Source organism: Colletotrichum abscissum (genome assembly GCF_030869225.1).
Source record: "Colletotrichum abscissum strain IMI 504890 chromosome Unknown Scaffold_5.1, whole genome shotgun sequence".
Lineage (NCBI taxonomy): Eukaryota > Fungi > Ascomycota > Sordariomycetes > Glomerellales > Glomerellaceae > Colletotrichum > Colletotrichum abscissum.
The window spans coordinates 794,539-814,069 of NW_026850431.1; the positions used below are offsets into that span (position 1 = coordinate 794,539).

The 19,531-nt window shown below is 51.1% G+C and overlaps 6 protein-coding genes across 6 annotated transcripts; 3 read left to right on the forward strand and 3 right to left on the reverse strand.

Moving 5' to 3' along the window:
- Positions 1–696: 696 nt before the first annotated feature.
- On the forward strand, positions 697–2,355 carry CABS01_02768 (uncharacterized protein; the record flags this gene model as incomplete). Its single annotated transcript, XM_060536146.1, has 3 exons — positions 697–1,259; positions 1,315–2,019; positions 2,070–2,355. The coding sequence occupies 3 exons, from the start codon at positions 697–699 to the stop codon at positions 2,353–2,355; spliced, it is 1,554 nt and encodes a 517-aa protein (XP_060394058.1).
- Positions 2,356–2,496: 141 nt separating this feature from the next.
- On the reverse strand, positions 2,497–6,606 carry CABS01_02769 (uncharacterized protein; the record flags this gene model as incomplete). Its single annotated transcript, XM_060536147.1, has 4 exons — positions 2,497–4,795; positions 4,856–5,446; positions 5,521–5,545; positions 5,961–6,606. The coding sequence occupies 4 exons, from the start codon at positions 6,604–6,606 to the stop codon at positions 2,497–2,499; spliced, it is 3,561 nt and encodes a 1,186-aa protein (XP_060394059.1).
- A 1,048-nt stretch (positions 6,607–7,654) lies between these two features.
- On the forward strand, positions 7,655–9,309 carry CABS01_02770 (uncharacterized protein; the record flags this gene model as incomplete). Its single annotated transcript, XM_060536148.1, has 3 exons — positions 7,655–7,702; positions 7,971–8,992; positions 9,057–9,309. 3 exons carry the CDS (start codon positions 7,655–7,657, stop codon positions 9,307–9,309), a joined length of 1,323 nt encoding a protein of 440 aa, XP_060394060.1.
- A 1,244-nt stretch (positions 9,310–10,553) lies between these two features.
- Positions 10,554–11,690, reverse strand: CABS01_02771 (glycosylhydrolase family 61-5; the record flags this gene model as incomplete). The annotated part of the gene is made up of 4 exons (XM_060536149.1): positions 10,554–10,607; positions 10,665–11,330; positions 11,394–11,543; positions 11,598–11,690. The coding sequence occupies 4 exons, from the start codon at positions 11,688–11,690 to the stop codon at positions 10,554–10,556; spliced, it is 963 nt and encodes a 320-aa protein (XP_060394061.1).
- A 3,010-nt stretch (positions 11,691–14,700) lies between these two features.
- Positions 14,701–16,052, forward strand: CABS01_02772 (mannan endo-1,4-beta-mannosidase C; the record flags this gene model as incomplete). Its single annotated transcript, XM_060536150.1, has 3 exons — positions 14,701–14,871; positions 14,945–15,271; positions 15,345–16,052. The coding sequence occupies 3 exons, from the start codon at positions 14,701–14,703 to the stop codon at positions 16,050–16,052; spliced, it is 1,206 nt and encodes a 401-aa protein (XP_060394062.1).
- Positions 16,053–16,410: 358 nt separating this feature from the next.
- On the reverse strand, positions 16,411–17,849 carry CABS01_02773 (uncharacterized protein; the record flags this gene model as incomplete). Its single annotated transcript, XM_060536151.1, has 5 exons — positions 16,411–16,971; positions 17,025–17,150; positions 17,210–17,462; positions 17,531–17,678; positions 17,744–17,849. The coding sequence occupies 5 exons, from the start codon at positions 17,847–17,849 to the stop codon at positions 16,411–16,413; spliced, it is 1,194 nt and encodes a 397-aa protein (XP_060394063.1).
- Between the last annotated feature and the right edge of the window lie 1,682 nt (positions 17,850–19,531).

A 19,531-nucleotide genomic window follows, 5' to 3' on the forward strand; every position in this document is an offset into this window, starting at 1 on the left:
AATGCTCAATTAGTCTCCGCTCGCCAGCATATCTGACCCAAAATGGTATGTTTATGACCTGGGAGAAGTGACGACTCGGCCCGGGTGTCTCCCACCGGCTTCGTACGCCCATTCGAGCGGCAGATGATCGCCACATCACTCAGACTGCAATGTCGCACAAACTCCGCTTAGGAACATCATCCGAACGCATCTGGCGTAAATCTAATGGAACATTGAGATAAGGTACCAAACGGGAATCCTTCCGCAGTGGAGCTAACGCGCACTTCAGTCCACAACCTCTTGCCCTTTTGGCTTAATCTGTAACGTTGAAGTGCACGATGCCGGTCTATCTCACGTCAGCGATGTTGAGTTTCTTGGCTGTGTAGCACAGCACAGCGAGAAGAGCGCAACCAATCCTGAATCTCGTTGAAATAGTTTATCAGAACGATTTTTATATCATTTCTGCAAGTGGTGCACCTACAATCAGTGCCCACACCCCACGATGTCTTGGCGTGCTTCTAAGCTTTTCCAGGGAGAAAGGCAGGTGGGTAACCTAAAATAAGAGAAGAAGGCCGAAGGATTTCCATTTACTACTGGAGACTGCCTTATATAAAGCTTAGGCTACCTCGAACGTAGCTCCAGCACTTTTCCCCCATGGCCTGATTAAGCTTCATCATACGGTACCGTATATTCAGCAGTCGGAGATCACCCTTCAAGATGTCATCAACCAAGAAAAAGATCTTGTTCCTCTGTAACAAAGATTATGGTCAGGCTAATGTCATTCTTTCAGCTACCTACGCCTTGATAAAGATCAACCCCGATGTCGAAGTACACATTGGCTCACAAGCAGGCTTTGATTCTCAGCTCCGCCGCTTCGTCGACCAATGCAACAAGATAGAAGGAGCCCCGGCTGGGAACGCCGTCAAGCTACATCCAATCATCGGCCTCTCCCACTTCGAGGCCGTGGATAGACCTGACAATCCGGCGCTGGCTACTTGGCTTACAAAGCCAGGGCTCGTCAATACGTCCCGCAACATGCTCACACTTGCTGGCCTCGCACTTCCATGGAGCCCAGAGGAATTCTTCGAGACTTATAAAGCTATCGAGGAAGTCTTCGAGGAAGTGAAGCCGGATGTGACTGTGGTGGAGGCGTTCTTCGCGCCAGCTACAACATTTGCCAACCAAGCAAACATCAACTGGATTTGTCTGGCTCCAAATACTATCAAAGAATTTGCGCTGCCAATGCAACCCAAGCTCGCAATGCTGTGGAAGTATCCCATGTGAGTGCAGGTAATGTAGAGTCGAAACTATAATTTCTAACTAACATCAGCCAAGTATACAATCAAGCCTACCATTTCCGATCCCACTCCATCTAGTCCCCCTCAACGTTTTCTTCAACCTCGTCGCCGGATACGGACTCTTTGCGGATTCGAGATATAAGCGTGTCTCGGCACATCTTGCCAAACATGCTGGACCCGGCATCGAGATCATCACCTGGAACGAGCTTGGCCTTCTGAAAGCACCACCCAAGGGCCTTCGAATCCTTGTCGCCAATAGTCCCGACATTGATTTCCCCTTTGAGACCATCCCCGAGTCCATCACCCCATGTGGTCCTATCACCCGCGCTGCCCCCAAGATTGAAATCGAAGATCCTGAACTTGCTGAGTGGCTGAGTCGAGGGCCAACAGTCTTCATCAGTCTCGGCACGCACCATTTCTATGATCTTCCGAAGGCAACTGAATTCGCGCATGCGATTCGAAATCTTCTTGATCGAGCAGAAGAACACAAGGGTGGTTCTGATGATGAAGCTAGACTCCAAGTCCTTTGGAAGATGCCGCGCAAGTTGGACGAGAATGAGAACGCAACCGAAGACTCTGGGCCATGGCTCGATGTCAAGGCAATTATGAATCCCTTCATCAAACAGGATAGAGTCAAGATCACGGACTGGTTTACTGCCGAACCAAAGTCTATCCTAGAGTCTGGCCATCTCGTGTGCTGTGTCAGTCATGGCGGCTCCAACTCATTCCATGAGGCTTTGTGGTAAGCACCTTCTCAATCAACTCAAGAGCTCTCGCTGACTTCCAACCTAGTACTGGTATACCACAAGTCGTTCTGCCAGGTTGGGGAGACTGCTATGACTTCGCTATTCGGTCAGAGATCTTGGGCATTGGGAAGTGGGCCAACAGGAAGGCCAAGCCTTACTGGGAGAGAGAAGAACTTTCCGAAAAGCTGATTGAAGTCGTGCTTGGCCCCCAGGCGCAAGCGATGCAGGAACAAGCTCTAGCACTAGCCAAGCGGCATCCGGAAGGCGCTGGTCGAGAGAAGGCTGCAAGAGAGATTCTGGATCTGCTGGACAAGATTGAGGAGAAGGTCTGATGTTTTGGTTCCTTCGAGATCACAGTCTTATTATCAATGTCGATTGGATGCGCAAGAAGTGCAAGATTACATCAAATCCATCCTTTTTGAGTTTCAAAGCCAAAGCCTCAACCCAGTGTACTTTCCAACGATGTCCAATGGTCACTCATCCTCCACAGTAGCCGCGAACCTTCTATCTCCCTTCCACCACGGACGCTCTTCTGTTTGTGGCGACTCAGCACTTTTCGCTTCCTCGAAAGGGAAAGAGGTATCAGTCGATGTGAATGATTTTTCTTTGCCTTCTCTATTCAAGTCTTTTGACTTCAATCTTTCGGGATCCAGGTATTGTGTATCTGCTCCACTCGCCCTCAGGCAATCCACGATCACGCCATGTCCAGCCTGAAGCGCAAGATGCTGCGCAGTGTACCCTTGTCGATCCTGCGCGTCAACGTCTGCCCCATTACTGATGAGCATCTCTACCATGAGAATACTTCCTGTCCATGCTGCATGGTGTAAAGCCGTCCATCGCTTGTTGGTGTTGAGGATCTGTAAGTTTGCACCTTTCTTGACTAGCAACTCGGCAACACTAAGATGGTCTTGGAGGATTGAGAGATAAAGTGGTGTCTGACCCTGGCGGGTCTGAGCATCTATATGCGCATCGTGGCGTAGGAGCATTTCGACAATCGGGAGGGACCCCTCTGAGGCCGCGTCATGCAAAGGCGTACGCCATGACAAGTCCTTGGAGTTGACGAGATGCTCCGCTTTCTGGATCAGAATCTGGCAGCATCCAAGATGAAGCCCAGTCACGGCCTTGTATAATGCGTTGTGATCATTTGTGTCAACTTGAGTTGGATTCGCTCCGTTTTCGAGTAGCAGCCAGACGGTTGAGGCGGTTCCTCTGGCTGCTGCTAGATGCAGAGGTGTCATTCCGTGTTTGTTCCTGGCGTCGATCTCGGCCTTGTTCTGTAAGAGTATCCAGACTATATTCAGAGAGCTTCTGTCTTGATCGCCGCTGGTATTGTGTGCAGCCAGATGAAGAGGTCGGTTTCCCTTCTTGTCCGGCTTATTGACATCTGCACCACCCTTGATCAGCTGCCATACGGTCATCTCTCGCTTGTACTTCACGGCCCAGCTCAAAGCAGTCAATCCCTCGGAATCCGAATTATTCAAACTGACACCTCTTTTAGCCAAGCGGCTGATGATGTAGTCTTGGCCCTCTTGTGCTGCCCATCTCATCAGCGTCCACTCCTCTGAGCCCGGTGACTCAATTGATGCGCCTCTGTCAATGAGAGTCTTAACGATCGACTTGTACCCCTCTCGTGCTGCCCAGCGTAACGCTGTGTATCCATCCTTGTCAGACGCGCTGATCTTTGCTCCGGCCTCCAGCAGGATACTAATAGTCCTCTGGTATCCATAACGGGCAGCCCATCGCAAACAAGTGTATCCCTCGGAGTCTTGGAGCTCAAGGTCTGCCCTTTTCTCTATTAGAATGTTGATAAAGTGTCTGTGGTCCATCGCCGTCGCCATGTGTAGGACCGTCTTGCCATTGGTGTTTTGGATGTTGAGATCCGCCCCTGCATTGATCAGAAACAACGCGAAATCTTGTTGGTTATGGGCTACTGCCCAGTGTAATGGGGTATCTCCGCTCTTTGTTCTGGCATTAAAGTCAACATTGGTGGCCTTGGACATCGCTCTCCTGACCAGACTCTCAAGCCCAAAGTAAGCTGAGACATGCCCTCCAGAAACTTTTGTCTGGTGCGAGACCCTTGGGTCTGTCATCGTTCTCAATGCATTGCCTAGCTTAACTTCGTCTGATGCAAAGTCCCAGGCCAACTTGTAATTACTTCCTTTTACTTTGGGCACCTCGGAGAAGTGGTTTCCCCAGTACGCCGCTGCGTAACGGAAGAGAGGATACATCTTGCAGTGCTTATTGAGCTCTTCCCCAGAGTAGCAAGATTTCTGACTTGAGGCGTGGAAAAGACAGTTTAAACAGGTTTCCAGAAAGGTAGCCTGCTCATCTCTGATTATCTCTTGAGCCAAGAGGAATTCCGCTGCAGTGGCATGAGCCAATCGAACAGTCCTTTCAGATGCAGAGCCACCGGGGACAACGACGATGAGGCCGATGCAGGCCGATAAAAGAACTTCTTCCGTACACATATTGGATGACGTAGGCAGGAGATTTTTTCTCGGCTCATTGTCGGTGAACGAAGATGGTGGGGCACTACGAATTGCGACAGCGTGTAGAAGCTCATCGACAGTGAGAGCTCTCTTAGCGTAAACGACCCAGGACAAGGCATGAATAGCCAAAATCCGTTTCGAAACGGAGTTCGTCTTTATGCGGTCCATTGCCTGATGATAGACTTCTTGCGGGCTTGCTGAGAGGTGTGACAATTTGTTGATGAGCTCAACGAGACTCAGAGTTGAAGCCAAGGATTCGATATGAAGATGTGCAAGAAGAAACCTATGTCAAATGTGAGTAATGCTCAGTACCTTCTATTCTTGAATGACTTCAGTGACTTACATTCCTTGAGACTTTTTCATAATTGCTGTAATGATCTTGTCTTTGAAGCACGGATCCGCTATGCGGCCGTTCTCTACGACCTTTTGAAAATCATAGTGGTTTTCGATGAACTTTTCGAAGTAAGCTTTAACATCAGCTTCATCTGCCTTGACTTCACATTTATGATCTGGGCTTATCATTCGATGGAAATGGGATCCCGGCCTCGACGTGAAGACCATCCTGAAGTTCTTCGGCAAGTCCTGGCATCTCCTTAGGAAGATCGCAAGAGTGTTTTCAACGGGGCTGTCGAGACATTCGTCAAGAGCATCTACCACGAAATAAATAGTGGAAAACAATTCCGCTTGCGATGCAATCATTTTGAAGTAGTCCTCCTCAGTTGGGACTTGTCGAGTCCTTTTCCAGGTATTAACGACGCGCTGAGTTTCGGGGGAAAGAACCTCCTGATTTTGTAAGAGTTGCAACAGTACTGTGGATAGAATGTCGGTAATCCCCTGTACGGAGTGTTTTGTGTAGTCAAAGTAAAAGTAGACACAGACTTCCTTGGTGCGATGTCCTATCACTCGATTGGAGATATGATCGATGATGATAGATCTGCGAAGCTTTGATCAGTACAGGCTCTTGAGATCGAAGAAGGACTGTGTCATGATCAAAAGTCTGATGCTTACGCAAGAATTGTTTTCCCAGATCCAGCTAAAAGCGCCCTTTCGTTAGATCATCGATTTCATTTTGCAACGAAGACATCATCTTACGGATTCCATAGCACCAAAATTTCCGAATCTCTCCAGCACACCATTTTTCAAATGCCGGCAGTTGAGTGATTGCATGTCCTGCACCGGGAGTCTTGAGAGCGATTTGGAATGTTTCGGTTTGCATCTTTGCAACATCCAGCGGCCGTGACACTAGCCTCAGCCAGTCCGCGATATGTAGTTCTGGACGGTCCACTTTCTTTGGTGAGAACAGGAGACACAGTCAGTTCGGACAGATGGAAACGAACCAGTAGCGCCAGAAGTTTGATAGTAATGGTTTGCTACACGGAATTGACGGGTCGTCAGCTTTTCTAAACTTGAAGACCTTCAGTCAGAATCGCTGTCTCTTGATCTCCTACCAAAGTACATGTTGTGGCCTGAATGATATTTATCTCCCATCGCAATGTCCGCATTGCTGCCTGTCGAAACCAACCCTTTCGCTTTGCCGTAGTTGTTCATCGAGATATTATTAGACGCGGCATCAAATTCAGAGTCTGGGAGGGATGGGTCCACTTCTGACAGAGAGCGGATTGCATCCTCTAGGCCGCCAACTTGCTTTTGCAACTCCGCACTTGCCTTGAATATCTGACGAATAGCTAGTACCTTGAGCTTCTTGAGTATGTCTTGCATCAGGCTTTCGACTTTGTGAGCCTTGCCCAATGGTACGACTTTGTTATGATAGAACTTGACAAGAGCGGACCACTCTTTGGCCTCCTTTTCCTGGTTCTTGCCGCCCTCAATGTCTTTGAAGATATCGCGTAAAGTGGAAGCCCGCTTTTGACAATCGCCCAGTGCGGGTATAAGTTCCTTCTCAGCCGCGGCGTCTGGTTTCTCGGCTTCCAGGGCTTCATGAGCGAGTTGCAGTGTGTTCTCGACGAGTGGGAGGCTTTTCCCCACCTCCTTGAAGGCTGCGGGTAAACCCTTGATGTGTTTGATAGCATCGAACGTAGCCAACAACGACTGGATGACAGTAAGAGTGCTTGCTGTGATGCTCAGAGGATCCATGTTGGAAAGCTCTTAGCCCAAGGTAGGCATCCGAAATAGCCGCCGTTGGAGCGTTTCTGGAAATAGATGCGCAGGCTCAAGCACTGTGCTATGACTGACATCAAGGAATAGCCGCGGTTGACCAAGACGGCTAAGTTGCAAACTTCAAGATATGTTCCAACTAAACAACTCAGGGATAGAGAAGACTCCCGGATTCAGCAGCTTCTCTATGTTTAAGCATTTGGACCATGCTCTCGGCCGAAGAGCCAACGAATCATAAAGGAGATTTCGCGCCCACATCATTGCGCCAATCCGACTTGCAGGGGACTCGAAGAACAGAAGCATGTCACGGGGGCTGAGCTTCACACCATGATCTTGGTGGCATTGGGCTATCCTACTGGCTCAAATCCCCACGTCGCTTATCCCAAAACACGTCAACACTGCCACCATCATTGAGCGGCCGGCTGCAAAGTCTTACCGCATGCATATATATTGCATGCCAGCCTGCTTGAATTGTTCGTTAGTGTGCAACGTTCTACAAGCGTTTCGCTCTGTTGGTTTGAATGAATAGTTGGAAATGCTGTTAGAAGAGGTGCGGCCTCAATGCAGGGTCCAGCTTTTGAGTCGCAAGATTATTTACTAGCTTCCAACGCTGCGCTCTGGACTTCAGCGTTTAACACAACCTCGTCAGTCCCTCTCCGTAAATTGGTGTTAGAGATCAATTGCCTTAACCCAAGTATAACCAAGTACTCTGCCTCTTGACGTGGTTTCCTACACCTCGCAGTACATTAGCGCCAATCTAGCGCCATTGGCCGCATATGTAAGCTGCGACAAGCCGGTTGACTTCAAGGCAGAATTCAAGGCGTCCATGAGGCAGCTGCATTTCTAGCATAGCCTGCTTCAAAGTCATGTCCGGTCCCTGTGTCCAAGGATGAAACGGGGCAAGTGACGGCCGGAGCGGCGACCTGTCTAATCGGAGCAGCTGGATAAACGGCGAACGGGTGGTCTTCTTTTCATCGCCGCACGACACATGACTGCCAACACGAACCAACAACCACCCTCAGAGCCAATGACAGGAACGCTCGATGGCGGCCTTCAGAAGCCGACCGGCAAGAAAGTGTTTCGAAGAGAGCCGAGCCTATCCCGCGCGTCTTCCTTCGGAGCGGCGTGGCTCGGAATGGGATGACGAATATAATAAAGCAGCAGCCACACTGCGCGCCCCGACTCTAGCAAATTGGGACCGTGTCGCATTATCCACATCTGGCAGTTGACAGTATGCTTTGAAAGTCAATAATTCTTCGCTCCATCAAACACCCATTCACCTTGCATTCAATACCATGGTTCCAGCGCTTCCCTATTCTTCACGAAGAAAACCAACCCCACAGGGAGATATTCCAGAAGACATTGACTGGAGCGAATCGGAACCCGACGTAACACGAAGATCCTACAGACAACACCATCGTCACACAGAACCAGTCGACAACTTCGAAGATCTTGCCTCACAATTTGCATGGGACGGAACTTACGCCGATCCAGATAGCTTGAGCCCTCATCACGAAGCAAGATTTGCTACCGGCCAGACAGTCCCGTATAGGCGCGGTCACCTAGAAGGTTTCGCAGACCCTTCACGGCACAGAGGTCCCCCGAACCGAAAACTCCCGCCTCCCGGTCCCAACGAGCCTCAAGGGTTCAGTCAACGGCCTGAAGGCCCAGCAATGAACTACTACGGAGTTCCTCCTCCTCCTCCACCTCCCCATCCTGGCGTATATCCAATTCATGCGCCTCCAATGCCGTATTATACTCCAGTACCTCATACTGCTGGTTGGAAAAATCCGATGGGCGGGCCCCGGCCTATGGGACCACCACCATCTACATATCCTCCACCGATCGAGCCTTACGGTTCTTACTATGTACCGCATCAAGGACCAGTCCACTCTCATCCGTACGCCGCCACACCTCGCAGTCATGCTTATAATACCGGCCCTGGCCCACAGACTACTTTCCCCCGTCAACACAAGGATCATTACCCACCGTATCCCGCACCGCAACAGCCAGTCGAGGGATATTATGAGGAAGCAAGCGCGCCCAGATCCAAGAAGCAGCCTAAGCCAAGACAGGAGAAGCCACACAAACGAACAAGTCGAGATGATGACATAGAAGAGATGAAGAGAGGAATGGAAGATCTGGCGTTCAGGCAACAGCAAGCGGATGATGGTCGGAAAGCTCAGGAAAGACGCGAAAGGAAAAAGGCATCAGATGCAGCCTTGATCAGACAGGTGAAAAAGACTGTACGGAAGGAGCTGGAAAACAATGCCAGTGCTCTGAGAGACATTGACGTGCGCTCAGAATTGAGCAGACGACTCCTCCGCTCCGACATTGGCTCTAGGGGTTTTTCCACGCCTGCTCCGTCAGTCTATGATGAACCGGATGCTGGCCCCATTATACAAGCTACTGCCAAGGAAATCTTGAAGGCAGTACGTGGACAGTCGCTGTCAGATCTTGGAGGCTTTCAAGCTCCTCACAGACCATCTCATCGACGAGCTGCATCAGAAGTTCCTTACTCTGGCGGCAGCCATCCACCACTACCAAGAGACAGTGATGCTGCCGCAACTAGCAACCCCTTCATGCCAAACCAAACGATCTATGGTCAACCCCCCTACCAGGGACCCGATCCACAACAAAGACAAGCCCAGAAATCCGAAGCCTATTGGACCGGAACAGTGAGGAAGTCTCGAACGAGGAGTGGAAGCCACTCTGGGCCGCGATTCCAAGGAGATACGAATACGCCACTTCACGGTAGCCTGTCTCCCGGTGACAGCGGCTATGCTTCACCGGAACCGCTGAGATCGGAAAGACCATTCGATCAATCAAGGGCACGAAGGGTTTCATTCCGAGATAGCGACGGAGCATCTCGCCCCAGACGTGGGGGCGTTCGAGGTGAAGAAGTGGTTGACTGGTCGGAAGATGAGGTCGAGGTGCCAGGACACCCCCAAAGACGAACGAAAACATACAGAACTGGGGCGCCTGGGCAGCCAAACTTCACAATCGAAGTAAGGGGTCCACCGCCAACAGCGCCAGAGGTTGGCCACTTCTAAGAAGCTAAGAAGGGGAGGGCTGTAATTACTTTCTTTGGGGGGAAGAGGGTGGGGGGAGGGGACTTTGAGAGCTGTCACCAGGAAGTAGTAAGGGATGTAAAAGCGTGCCTTGTGTCTGTACTATACCCCCAATCATGTAGCATGATTTTGTCGTTTTTGCAGTATTGAAATACTTTGTCGACGTAAATTGAATGACGATTATCATAGCTTGAACATCACCGGCGAACCCTTTTGGTCTCCCATGCATCACGCGAAAGTACATGAAGGAAAAAATAAACTCAAATTCAGTACTCTATATGTGAGTGAGATGGGCAGGACGGAAGACTTCCATTTCGATTGCATCTAATTATCATTGAGCAAGCCTGATTTTGCTATTTGATTTTCCTTGAAAACCTGCTCCGTGCCCTGTCTAGACTGTCCAGTATGTGCTTTTTCTATTGTTGAGCACTAATGCTTCAATATTATATATCAATATCATTCCTTAATGGATCGCAAAAGGCTTGAGGTTTGCGGTTCACGGAGCCATATTGTGGAAGCCGTGCTTCAAGAGTACTGTCACATGCTTCTGGTCAAAGAAACCATATGTCATCAATATGAAGCCATCTAAGGCTAGAAGTAACAGGCTTCGTGTATGGACATATGATAGAGGCACTGCACGAGAAGTGGTGATGGTGTGATGCTAGACTTTTGTTGGCAGACTAGCCTCTGTAAATCTTGTATGTGACATCCATCAAAGCAAACCCCAATTGAATAACTCACCAGCCTGAAGAATAGTAAGGTCTCTCGGGCTTGGTGCAATCGTTCTCAAGACATCTTAGTTGACGTTCAAAGATACGGCCCGCACCTTGACATTAGTTCGGGCTCTTACAAAGTTTAACCACATTGGTAATAGTAGGGAGCCGAAACAGCTTGACATGTCGAGCCCGACTTTGCGCATTGTCAGCATCAAGTAATCTCCTACGATTTTAGAAGAATTCAACTTACAACACAAGTGGTACAGCCGGTGTACCCTTCGCCACCACACTGAGCATACTTGGCAACAGTGCAGCCGGGCAGCCCACCAGATGCCGTCGGCAGTGGCACGCTCGATGCGGTTCCAGTAGGTCCAGAGCCAGCGGTGCATGTCGACTCGCAGCCAACGCAAGCAGCACCGGCACTCTTGGTCGAGCCTCCGGCGTACACAGTCGGGCCCGGCACGACGTAGGTAGTCAGGGCCCTGTGGATATCGACAAGTATGCCAGCATCAGAAGCCTTGTAGGCGCCAGGGAACGAGACGGTGCCGGGGGAAGCACTTCCTCCGCCAGTCACGGTGAGTTGGAAGCAAGTCATGTACAGCTGGGCGCCCCCGCTTGAGCCGGCCGCGTGCAGGGCGATGGACTCGGCGCGAAGGAGGTAGTCTCCGGCGGGGATATCTGAGGGAATCTTGACCTGGACTTTACCACAGCAGGTGTTCATGTCCTTTGATCCCCAATTGTCGCCGTCGCCGTTTGCACTGCCGGCCGCGGCGGACCATCCGTCTTGGTAGATCTTGAACCAGCCGGTCGAGCCGTCGGCGGTAGTAGCGTCGGAAACCTTGGTCATGTAGGCGAGAACGGGGCCGTAGTGTGCGCCTCCGATGGCTTCTTGGGTGCATGTTCGGTCGTTGGGTTGCTATAAGCGAGGACGTTAGATCTTACATGAAACGTTCATATCGAACAGTGTGGTTCAACGTACCTGATGCATCTCGACCACAACTGAGGATCCGGCCTTGACCACACACTTGCGAGCAACTGGGCCGCCGTTGGCATTGCATCGAACATCGTTGGAAGTGACGTCTTGAACGGGTGAGTTTGAAAGCGGGAGTCGGGCACATTGGCCGCCAAACTACTACCAGTCAGCGCAAGCTTGCGATTTCTCATTTCAAGGGCTTGGGCATACGTCTACTCCATCAACCCACAGAGCCTGAAAGGTCGCGTGTGCTGAAACCTGGTTGGCCGCGATCGCCAACAAGGATAGAAGAGCGGACTTCATGACGATCAAAGCTTGGTATACGGGGAGAGTTGATTGAAGTCAAGGAGGATGGCGTGCGCAAGAAATAGCTCCAACATGCTCAACTTGGGTTCGCTACTATATACTCGACATCTCAACCGAATTTCCGCCCGGTCATTTGTAATGAAAGTAAATGAATCGTCTGATCCAACGTAGGAATCTCATAGCTGTGACTCTTGGCCAGGATCCCTCACTGCCCTTGACGGGCGACTTGACGAGTGAGCGAGCGTGTTGTAAATGAAGGTAGGACCCCGTGGACGTGGAAGACACACCGCAATCAACTGATCCTTGACGCATGCTACGTGCCATGCTCCAGAACTTCCCCAGACTTTTACTAAAAGGCTGTCAGCGGCAGTCTACTAGTCTCGGTAATTGGTGGATTTCGGCAGTAGGATGGGATCACGGAGGGCCAGCCCCGTCGTTGGTACGCCAAATGCGGGAATTGTGGTTTTGGTTCCGTTTTGTTTAAATGGGCTGAATCCCAAGGTCAAAGCATCCATCTCGATAAGTCTAAGGAGAGCCCAAGATGCAAGTTGTGTTTGTAGTAATTGTGCGAGTGACAAAAATTCCTACAGATTCGAGTTTGTGCAACTTTTGGGCGCTGGATAACGCAAACAACCATTGTTTGTATCCCCTATTTGAGATTGGCAACTTGACATAGCACATGCTAGGAGGAAACTTGGTCAACATGTTAGGAGAAGGCCAAAAAAATTAATAGGTGGCAGTCTAAGCGGTGGCCTTGATGCAGCTCATAAACCACGCACTCGTCGACAGGCCCTATACCTTGTCCCTGGTCCATCACAGCACGGCTGACTTTGACGTGGCATTCTGATGGCCTTTGCCTTGAATTGCCGAAATCAAGCGATGCCAGTAGAGCAGAGCACCGGATGTCTAGTTTAGCTTCCAGGACCAGTGTCAAGGCTGTGAGAGAACACAGAACATTTACTAACTTCTCCTCCTCCGGTCCATTCTTAGCGGCTCATGTGGTATTTTCAACAGTACTCCCATTGTTCCCACGTTGGGAGGAGTCAAGGTCAGTGCGAAGCTCGCAATATTCATGCTCTTGTTGTATCTCAGAACTTCCTGTTGAGAACCTCGGATTGATGGGTTTCAACAGTGATTCATATGGTCGCAAAGCCTCCGTCTCAAAACAGCCCAAAGATTCTCCGGCTCAACCACTTGAGTTGAGCATCAACTTAAGTCATACTCTTCTGACTAGTACACGTTGTACTTGGTGAAACTGAGAGAAAGGTTCTCTACAGCCTACGACTTGAGCTTTGGATTTGGGTACATGTAAGGACTAACGTTCTCAGAATGATACGTCTTGCCGATATCGACCGGTTTTACCGAGGAATCGATCAAGCTACTGGAGGGTTTCAGCCCACTTTGCAGTTCCAGCGCTTCTGCGCATGGCCTGCATGTCCATCCATATTGGGTTGTTCTGGGCCAAGCTGCCAGGCCCCAGTTCTCGAAACCCACTCAACTTCCACCCGTCGTCCCACTCGTCGTCGCCCAACATATTCCGCATTCTGGGCACATAGAAGCAAGCCTTGTTGGCTAAGTGGTATAGCGTCTCACTAGTAATAGTGACATGAGAAGATCGGCGGTTCGACTCCGCCACGAGGCAATTCGAGACTCACTTCACGAGTTCCATTTTTGACTTTTGCTATAGCGATGATTCTGACAGACGCTAAGCTAGCATCGTGTGCGTACTGTGTCTACCGTGAACTTTAGGCATTCATTAATACATGGTCATGTTTTTGATTTGCCAGATAATAGGACTTGTAAGGCTTCACAGTAGTGATTTGTGTCATGTTATCTACATGGGTGCCAATTCTCTCTCCATCGCGAAAGTTGTTAACAATTTCAAGGACCACAACCAAAACCAGAGCTACCCCACATTGAAAGCAAACAACCCCGCGCTTTTCTGGAAGCGGATTCTATACCAGCATGAGATGAAGTGTGACCCAACGTATTTTGATGGCCAAGGCACATCCATCTTCCTACTCTCATTCCAGTATACGTGTTAGAAGAAGCGCCGACTATACCTCATGTTGATGAAGGCATGATGCCAGGAGACGCAGGCGGCGCAGCAATCGAGAGCATTGCAGCCTGGGTGGTTCTTGAATACAGCTGGAAAGGCTCAGGAAGACAAGCCGGCTACCCGACGCGGGGACAAAGCATAATTGTGGGTTGGGGAGGCGAGACTGAGATCGGCTTTGCCAATTCCCCATGTCAATTGTTCGGACGAGCAGGAAGTTCATCCCGTCGGATAGATGGCCCTGACGCTAGGTCTCTCTTGGCTTGAGCCTGCAGTTGAAGATCGCTGTACTTGACTGTTGGCTCGAGGAGCTGTCAAACTCTGTGGTGTTCACTTAAAGGGCTTTATTGACCTTTGCGACGCTTCCCAAGGGATGAATATGCCTACGGGCAGATTGGTCAAGGCTCATCTGCGACTTACCATGACCCGAGAGTCTCGGGCTCAGTGAACAGTCGCGGGAATGGCACCATGGACGCTACCCACTTTGACATCTTGAGTGGGAATTTCAACCAGGTAAGATAGCATCCTAGCCGTCTACGAAGAACGGTTTGCCAATTCCACACCTCGATTCATGTATCCTCGCCTGTGCCTGGTCTCATTTGACAATTTGCCCCGACCCCAACTTTCGGACAACCATCCTCCGCGTTAAAAGCAGCATAGCGTCCCGGTCCCTCACCTTGGCATCTCCAACTTCCCCTCCGCGTGCCCCGGTCGACGCACCCGTGGCACGCGGCCCAACGGCCTCCGTCGTTCGAATCGGGAAACGCCCCGGATCAGATGGTATGGTTCGGATCGCGTTTACTGCAATGATGTAAACTTTTCCGAGGGCGAGGGTCAATATATATGGCACGTAGCCGCGAACATGTGTCTCCGCCTCGTCGGGCTTTTCGCGTGTCTGGCGAGAGGATTATCTGGAATTGGTCGCAGGCCTTCCCGTCAATTGATCCAACAATGCTACCTCAACTCTCAGGTCTGCTCTCCATTGGCCTTTTGGCCAGCGGAGCCGCGTCCGCGGCTTGCATCAGGAAGGGCTTCGTCACGGTCAAGGGCACAAAGTTCCAGCTCGATGGCGAAGACTTCAACTTTGCGGGGAGCAATGCCTACTACTTCCCTTTCGACAACGTATGTGACCTGCAAAGAGCAGCCCAATTGATTGACTTTAGCAAGATGTGACGAAACTGACCAAGTCTTATAGAACCAAGCCGATGTCGAGGCCGGCTTGACGGCAGCCAAGGACGCCGGATTGAAGGTCTTCCGCACATGGGGCTTCAACGACAAGAACGTCACGTACAATGCTGGTGGTCTACCCCAGTATGGCGGCGAGGGTGCTGGCGACACAGATATCGTCTTCCAGAGATGGGAGAACGGCACTTCCATCATCAATATTGAGGCCTTTGACAAGGTCGTCAACGCAGCGGACAAGGTCGGCATCAAGCTGATTGTCGCGCTCACCAACAACTGGGCCGATTACGGCGGCATGGACGTCTACACGGTTAACTTGGGTGGAAAATACCACGACGACGTGAGTAGCCCCCAACTTTCTTCCACAAACAGAACTCTGCGGTACCGGAATGCTAACCCAAATACGAACCTAGTTCTACCACGTCCCCGCGATCAAGGACGCCTTCAAGCGCTACGTAAAAGAAATGGTCACCCGCTACAAGGACTCGCCAGCCATCATGGCCTGGGAACTCGCCAACGAACCCCGCTGCGGCGCAGACGGCACCCGCAACCTCCCCCGAAGCGACGACTGCACGCCCGAGCGCCTGGGCGCCTGGATCACCGAAATGAGCGCCTACGTCAAGTCCCTCGACAACAAGCACCTCGTGACCTGGGGCGGCGAGGGCGGCTTCAACATCGAATCAGACGACTGGGCGTACAACGGCGCCGACGGGAGCGACTTTGACCACGAGCTCGCGCTGCCGAATATCGACTTTGGCACGTTCCACTCCTACCCTGACTGGTGGAGCAAGACGGTCGAGTGGACGGAGCAGTGGGTCCGGGATCACGCGGCGTCTGGGAAGAAGGTTGGGAAGCCGGTTGTGCATGAGGAGTATGGATGGTTGACGGCCGATAAGAGGCTTGAGTACCTTGGCAAGGTGGACGACACGCCGAGGACAGAGGTGCTGGGCAAGTGGCAAGCGATTTCGCTGGAGGAGGAGATGCCGGATATGTACTGGCAGTACGGGTTCTCCAACTACTCGTATGGTCGCAACCATAATGATGGGTTCACCATCTACCTGGATGATGCCGAGGCCCAGCCGCTTGTTTATGAGCATGCCGCCAAGGTCAACGCCCTTTAGACATAGTGTTCAAAGTACATATGTTTCCCTATATAGTAATACGAGGTACTGTACAACAATGGAATTGCATTGGCCGTTCATTAAAAAACTTCAATCGACTTCCGTATAAGAATTCCTTGTATTCTAGGCCAAGTTACTATTCTCAGTTACACAACTTGGATCGCCATATGGTGTAAAGTAAACTAAGGTACCAGCCAGGTTCACTTGACATTTGTTACTGTGGACGAGTAAAGAATACAGGTAAGCGAGTCAACTTCTGAACAAGGGTATATACAGCTGGCAGGGAAAATCTATGTGCTATGAAATGATCAATCTATGCTTCAAATCAACGCTCATCAAACTCGCTCCATCACCTCCCTCATCTCCTGCCCATCTCATACGGCTCCTCGACCGACTGATACTTAGTCGACTGCCACTCGCGCCCCCTGGCCCTAGACTGCTTCCTCTCCTCCGCCTTCATCTTCAACCCAAACACAATCGCCTCGACAATCTCCATCGGGTTCCACATCTCCACCAGCGCCCACACACCCCCGGGCCCACCAGAGTACGTCTGCGGCTCATACGCCTCCAAATCCCCCGCCAACGGCCGACGCGTGTTCCCGCCGCCAATGACGTAGGGCCGGTGCGAGTACGCGTGGTGGAAGAACGCAGCCAGCGGCAGCATCTCGATGCAGACGAGCATGGAAGGGATGCCGATGCGCAGATCGGCGTCGGTGAGGGTGGACGTCGGGTTGAGGGCGCCCGTGTCCTTGAGGATCCAGAAGATGATGTTTTCGAGAAAGGTGAGGGTGACGACGAGCTTGAAGGCGAAGAATTTGGCGAGGGGTTGGTGGTGGGAGAGCTTTTTCCGGAGTTGCATGAAGAAGCGGATGACGGTCATGAGGGCGATGGTGAGGGAGGCGGTGCCGATGATTTGCAGCTTTGGGGAAATCGTCAGATGAGTTATAGGCGGGGGCTGAAGGTTTGACTCACCCATAGTCTAGCGAAATGTACTTTGCTTTCGAACTCACAGTAGACTCCGGCAGCTTGGGTGATGGCGGTCAAGATGGCGACGAGGAGGGCGACGACTGGATATTGGAAGACGGCGAACCACATTTTCTGCGATGGGATGTTAGATGTATACCTCCACGGTGCTTGACGAGATGCAGTAGACTAACCCTATACCACTCAAGACCATTCTCCTCCCCATTGGCAGCCTTCTTATTCTTCACAGTCATGCCGGCGAAGAAGACATCCCTGTGCTGCTCGCTAGGCGAGACGAACTCGCACAGGAGGAGGAAGAAAGTGGCCAGACAGATGGACTGGACGAACTCGAGCCAGGGGTGGAGGTAGACCTCGGCCGTGGGGAAGCAGATTGACAGAAAAGAGATGATGGACCAGAAGGGGATGATGAGGGAGATTCTGAGGATTCTATTTTCTGCTGTTAGCTCCACCGTGTCTAGGTTCGTAATTTTTATCGATAATGGAGGGGAACGCACTTGATTTGCTCGTTACTCTTGCTGAGATGCGTCGCGTGGAGGATCATGAGGGTGAAGATGATGAGACACGATGCGGCGGCGAAGCTACCAGAGAGGATCATGTTGAAGGTGTAGAAGGACATGGTGCCAAAGAGGGGTTGAGATGCATCTTGACTTGGTGTTAGCAAAAGAAGCTTGGGTAATGACAGACTAGGGGAGAGTACATATGCTGACCTTCGGCGAGGGAGATGTGTGGGCAGGTATCCTTGGTGCTATTAGAGCTGCTGTCATTGTCGCGAAGAAGGCCGCGGGCCTGGATAAGAGCTTCGTAAATAAGCATAGTAAGACTAAAGGACCAGGTATGTCAGGCTAGTCGTATTCTAGAGTGAAGTAAGTTGATGATGGTTCGAATACTCCAGATATCTAGAGCTCCCAAGCCCGGTAGTTATATCATTTTCAAAACCACCTTACACGCGAGGGAGTCCTCCCATACTTCCTTCCCCCGGCCCCATTATCAATAGGCAGCTAGCTGTAAGTCAGAAAACAAGCCTTCGGGCCCCATCCGCCAGCCTGCGCGTCCGTTGCATCGGCGTCCCCATCCATCGCATTCGCTTACTTACATTCGCTGGAAAATCCTCCGCTAACCACAACTCCGCCTTCCTCCATAGCCAACGGTCGCTGCGGTATCCAATCAGCTGTCGAAGCGCATCAGCGGCGCCCCGGGGTGGTTGAGGGGTTGTAGCGCCGTACCTTATCTAGACGCAATCTAAGCACGCGGGAGCAGGTACCTTACCTAGGCCTCTTATCGATTAACGATGCATCTTACTCATCACCTCTACGGGGAAAGATCTTTTCCGTTTCTATACAGAAGCTCATTGCTAGTATCGTCCTTTAGTTTCGTAGTACGGAGTACAAAGGCATGTCATACGGAGTACATATTGTCATCTTGTAAATCCCCAGGGCGCGTCAATCCCGTGGCTGAGCCACCAGAGTCTTGACTCTTGACTCTGCTGCCCCATAACCTCGAGAAATGCTACTATTCGGGAATGGTCTCAGGATACCCTACTTTCATGTCGCGCCCTATCTCGCGACTCGGATAATCGGCACACGGCCAGAATCCTACCACCACGTCTCACCAGCGACCACTCATCACCGCGCAAACACCTCAAAGTTCGAGGACGCTCTTAGGGCCCAGATCAAGCAGAAAATCGGGGTCGAATGGTTTTCCTCTTCCGGCATGAGGCAGGCCTACTCGGCTCAGAAGTGCCGGGCTCTGCTTACGCCCTGCAGTACTCTACCGCAAACTGATCAAACTCTTTCTTTTGCACCAGTAGCTCTACACCGGCGACAGACCTCCCGCTTTCAACGGCGCAGGCCGCAGCAGCGCAAATCTGGCGCTAACACGTCGAAACAAGCTTCTCGTTCCCTGAGCCAGTGAGCCGGGGTAGGAATGTTGGGATCCATGATCAATGATGCGGGTCGTTGGTGCCTAGTCTTATGCTTTGAACATATTGAGGGGTTTCTTGAATCCCTCTAACGCATTCAATACGGCATCCGCTTTTCAATCGTCTTCTCTAGGGAGACTTCCCTTCGCTGGGAGGGTTCTTATGAAGGAAGATCAAATTTACATGCGATCCCACGATAGTCTATGCCTAAGGGTAATCAGACTGCAAAGTGGGTAAAAGGCAGAAGTGCGATCGTCAGTGATCGACCATAGGGGGAGCAGCAAGCTATGCGAGCGTAAGCAGCCTCCAGAGCCCCCCGAGCTAAGCTGAAAGAACTAGGTAGGCGCACGAACATCACTTTTTCACTTTGGCTGGCAGGGCTGTGTACTTGGGTGAGTATTGATGTCATGTTCATCGGCGAATTGAGTTTAGCACCGACCAGCGAATACCCCGAGCGAACAAGCCGACGGCGGGTACAACTAGATGATTATGTCCGTAGAACCCACAACAAGAAAACAGCGACATAACGGGTCCGTACCTAGATGACGGAAGTTACTAAACCCCGACTTTACAGTTC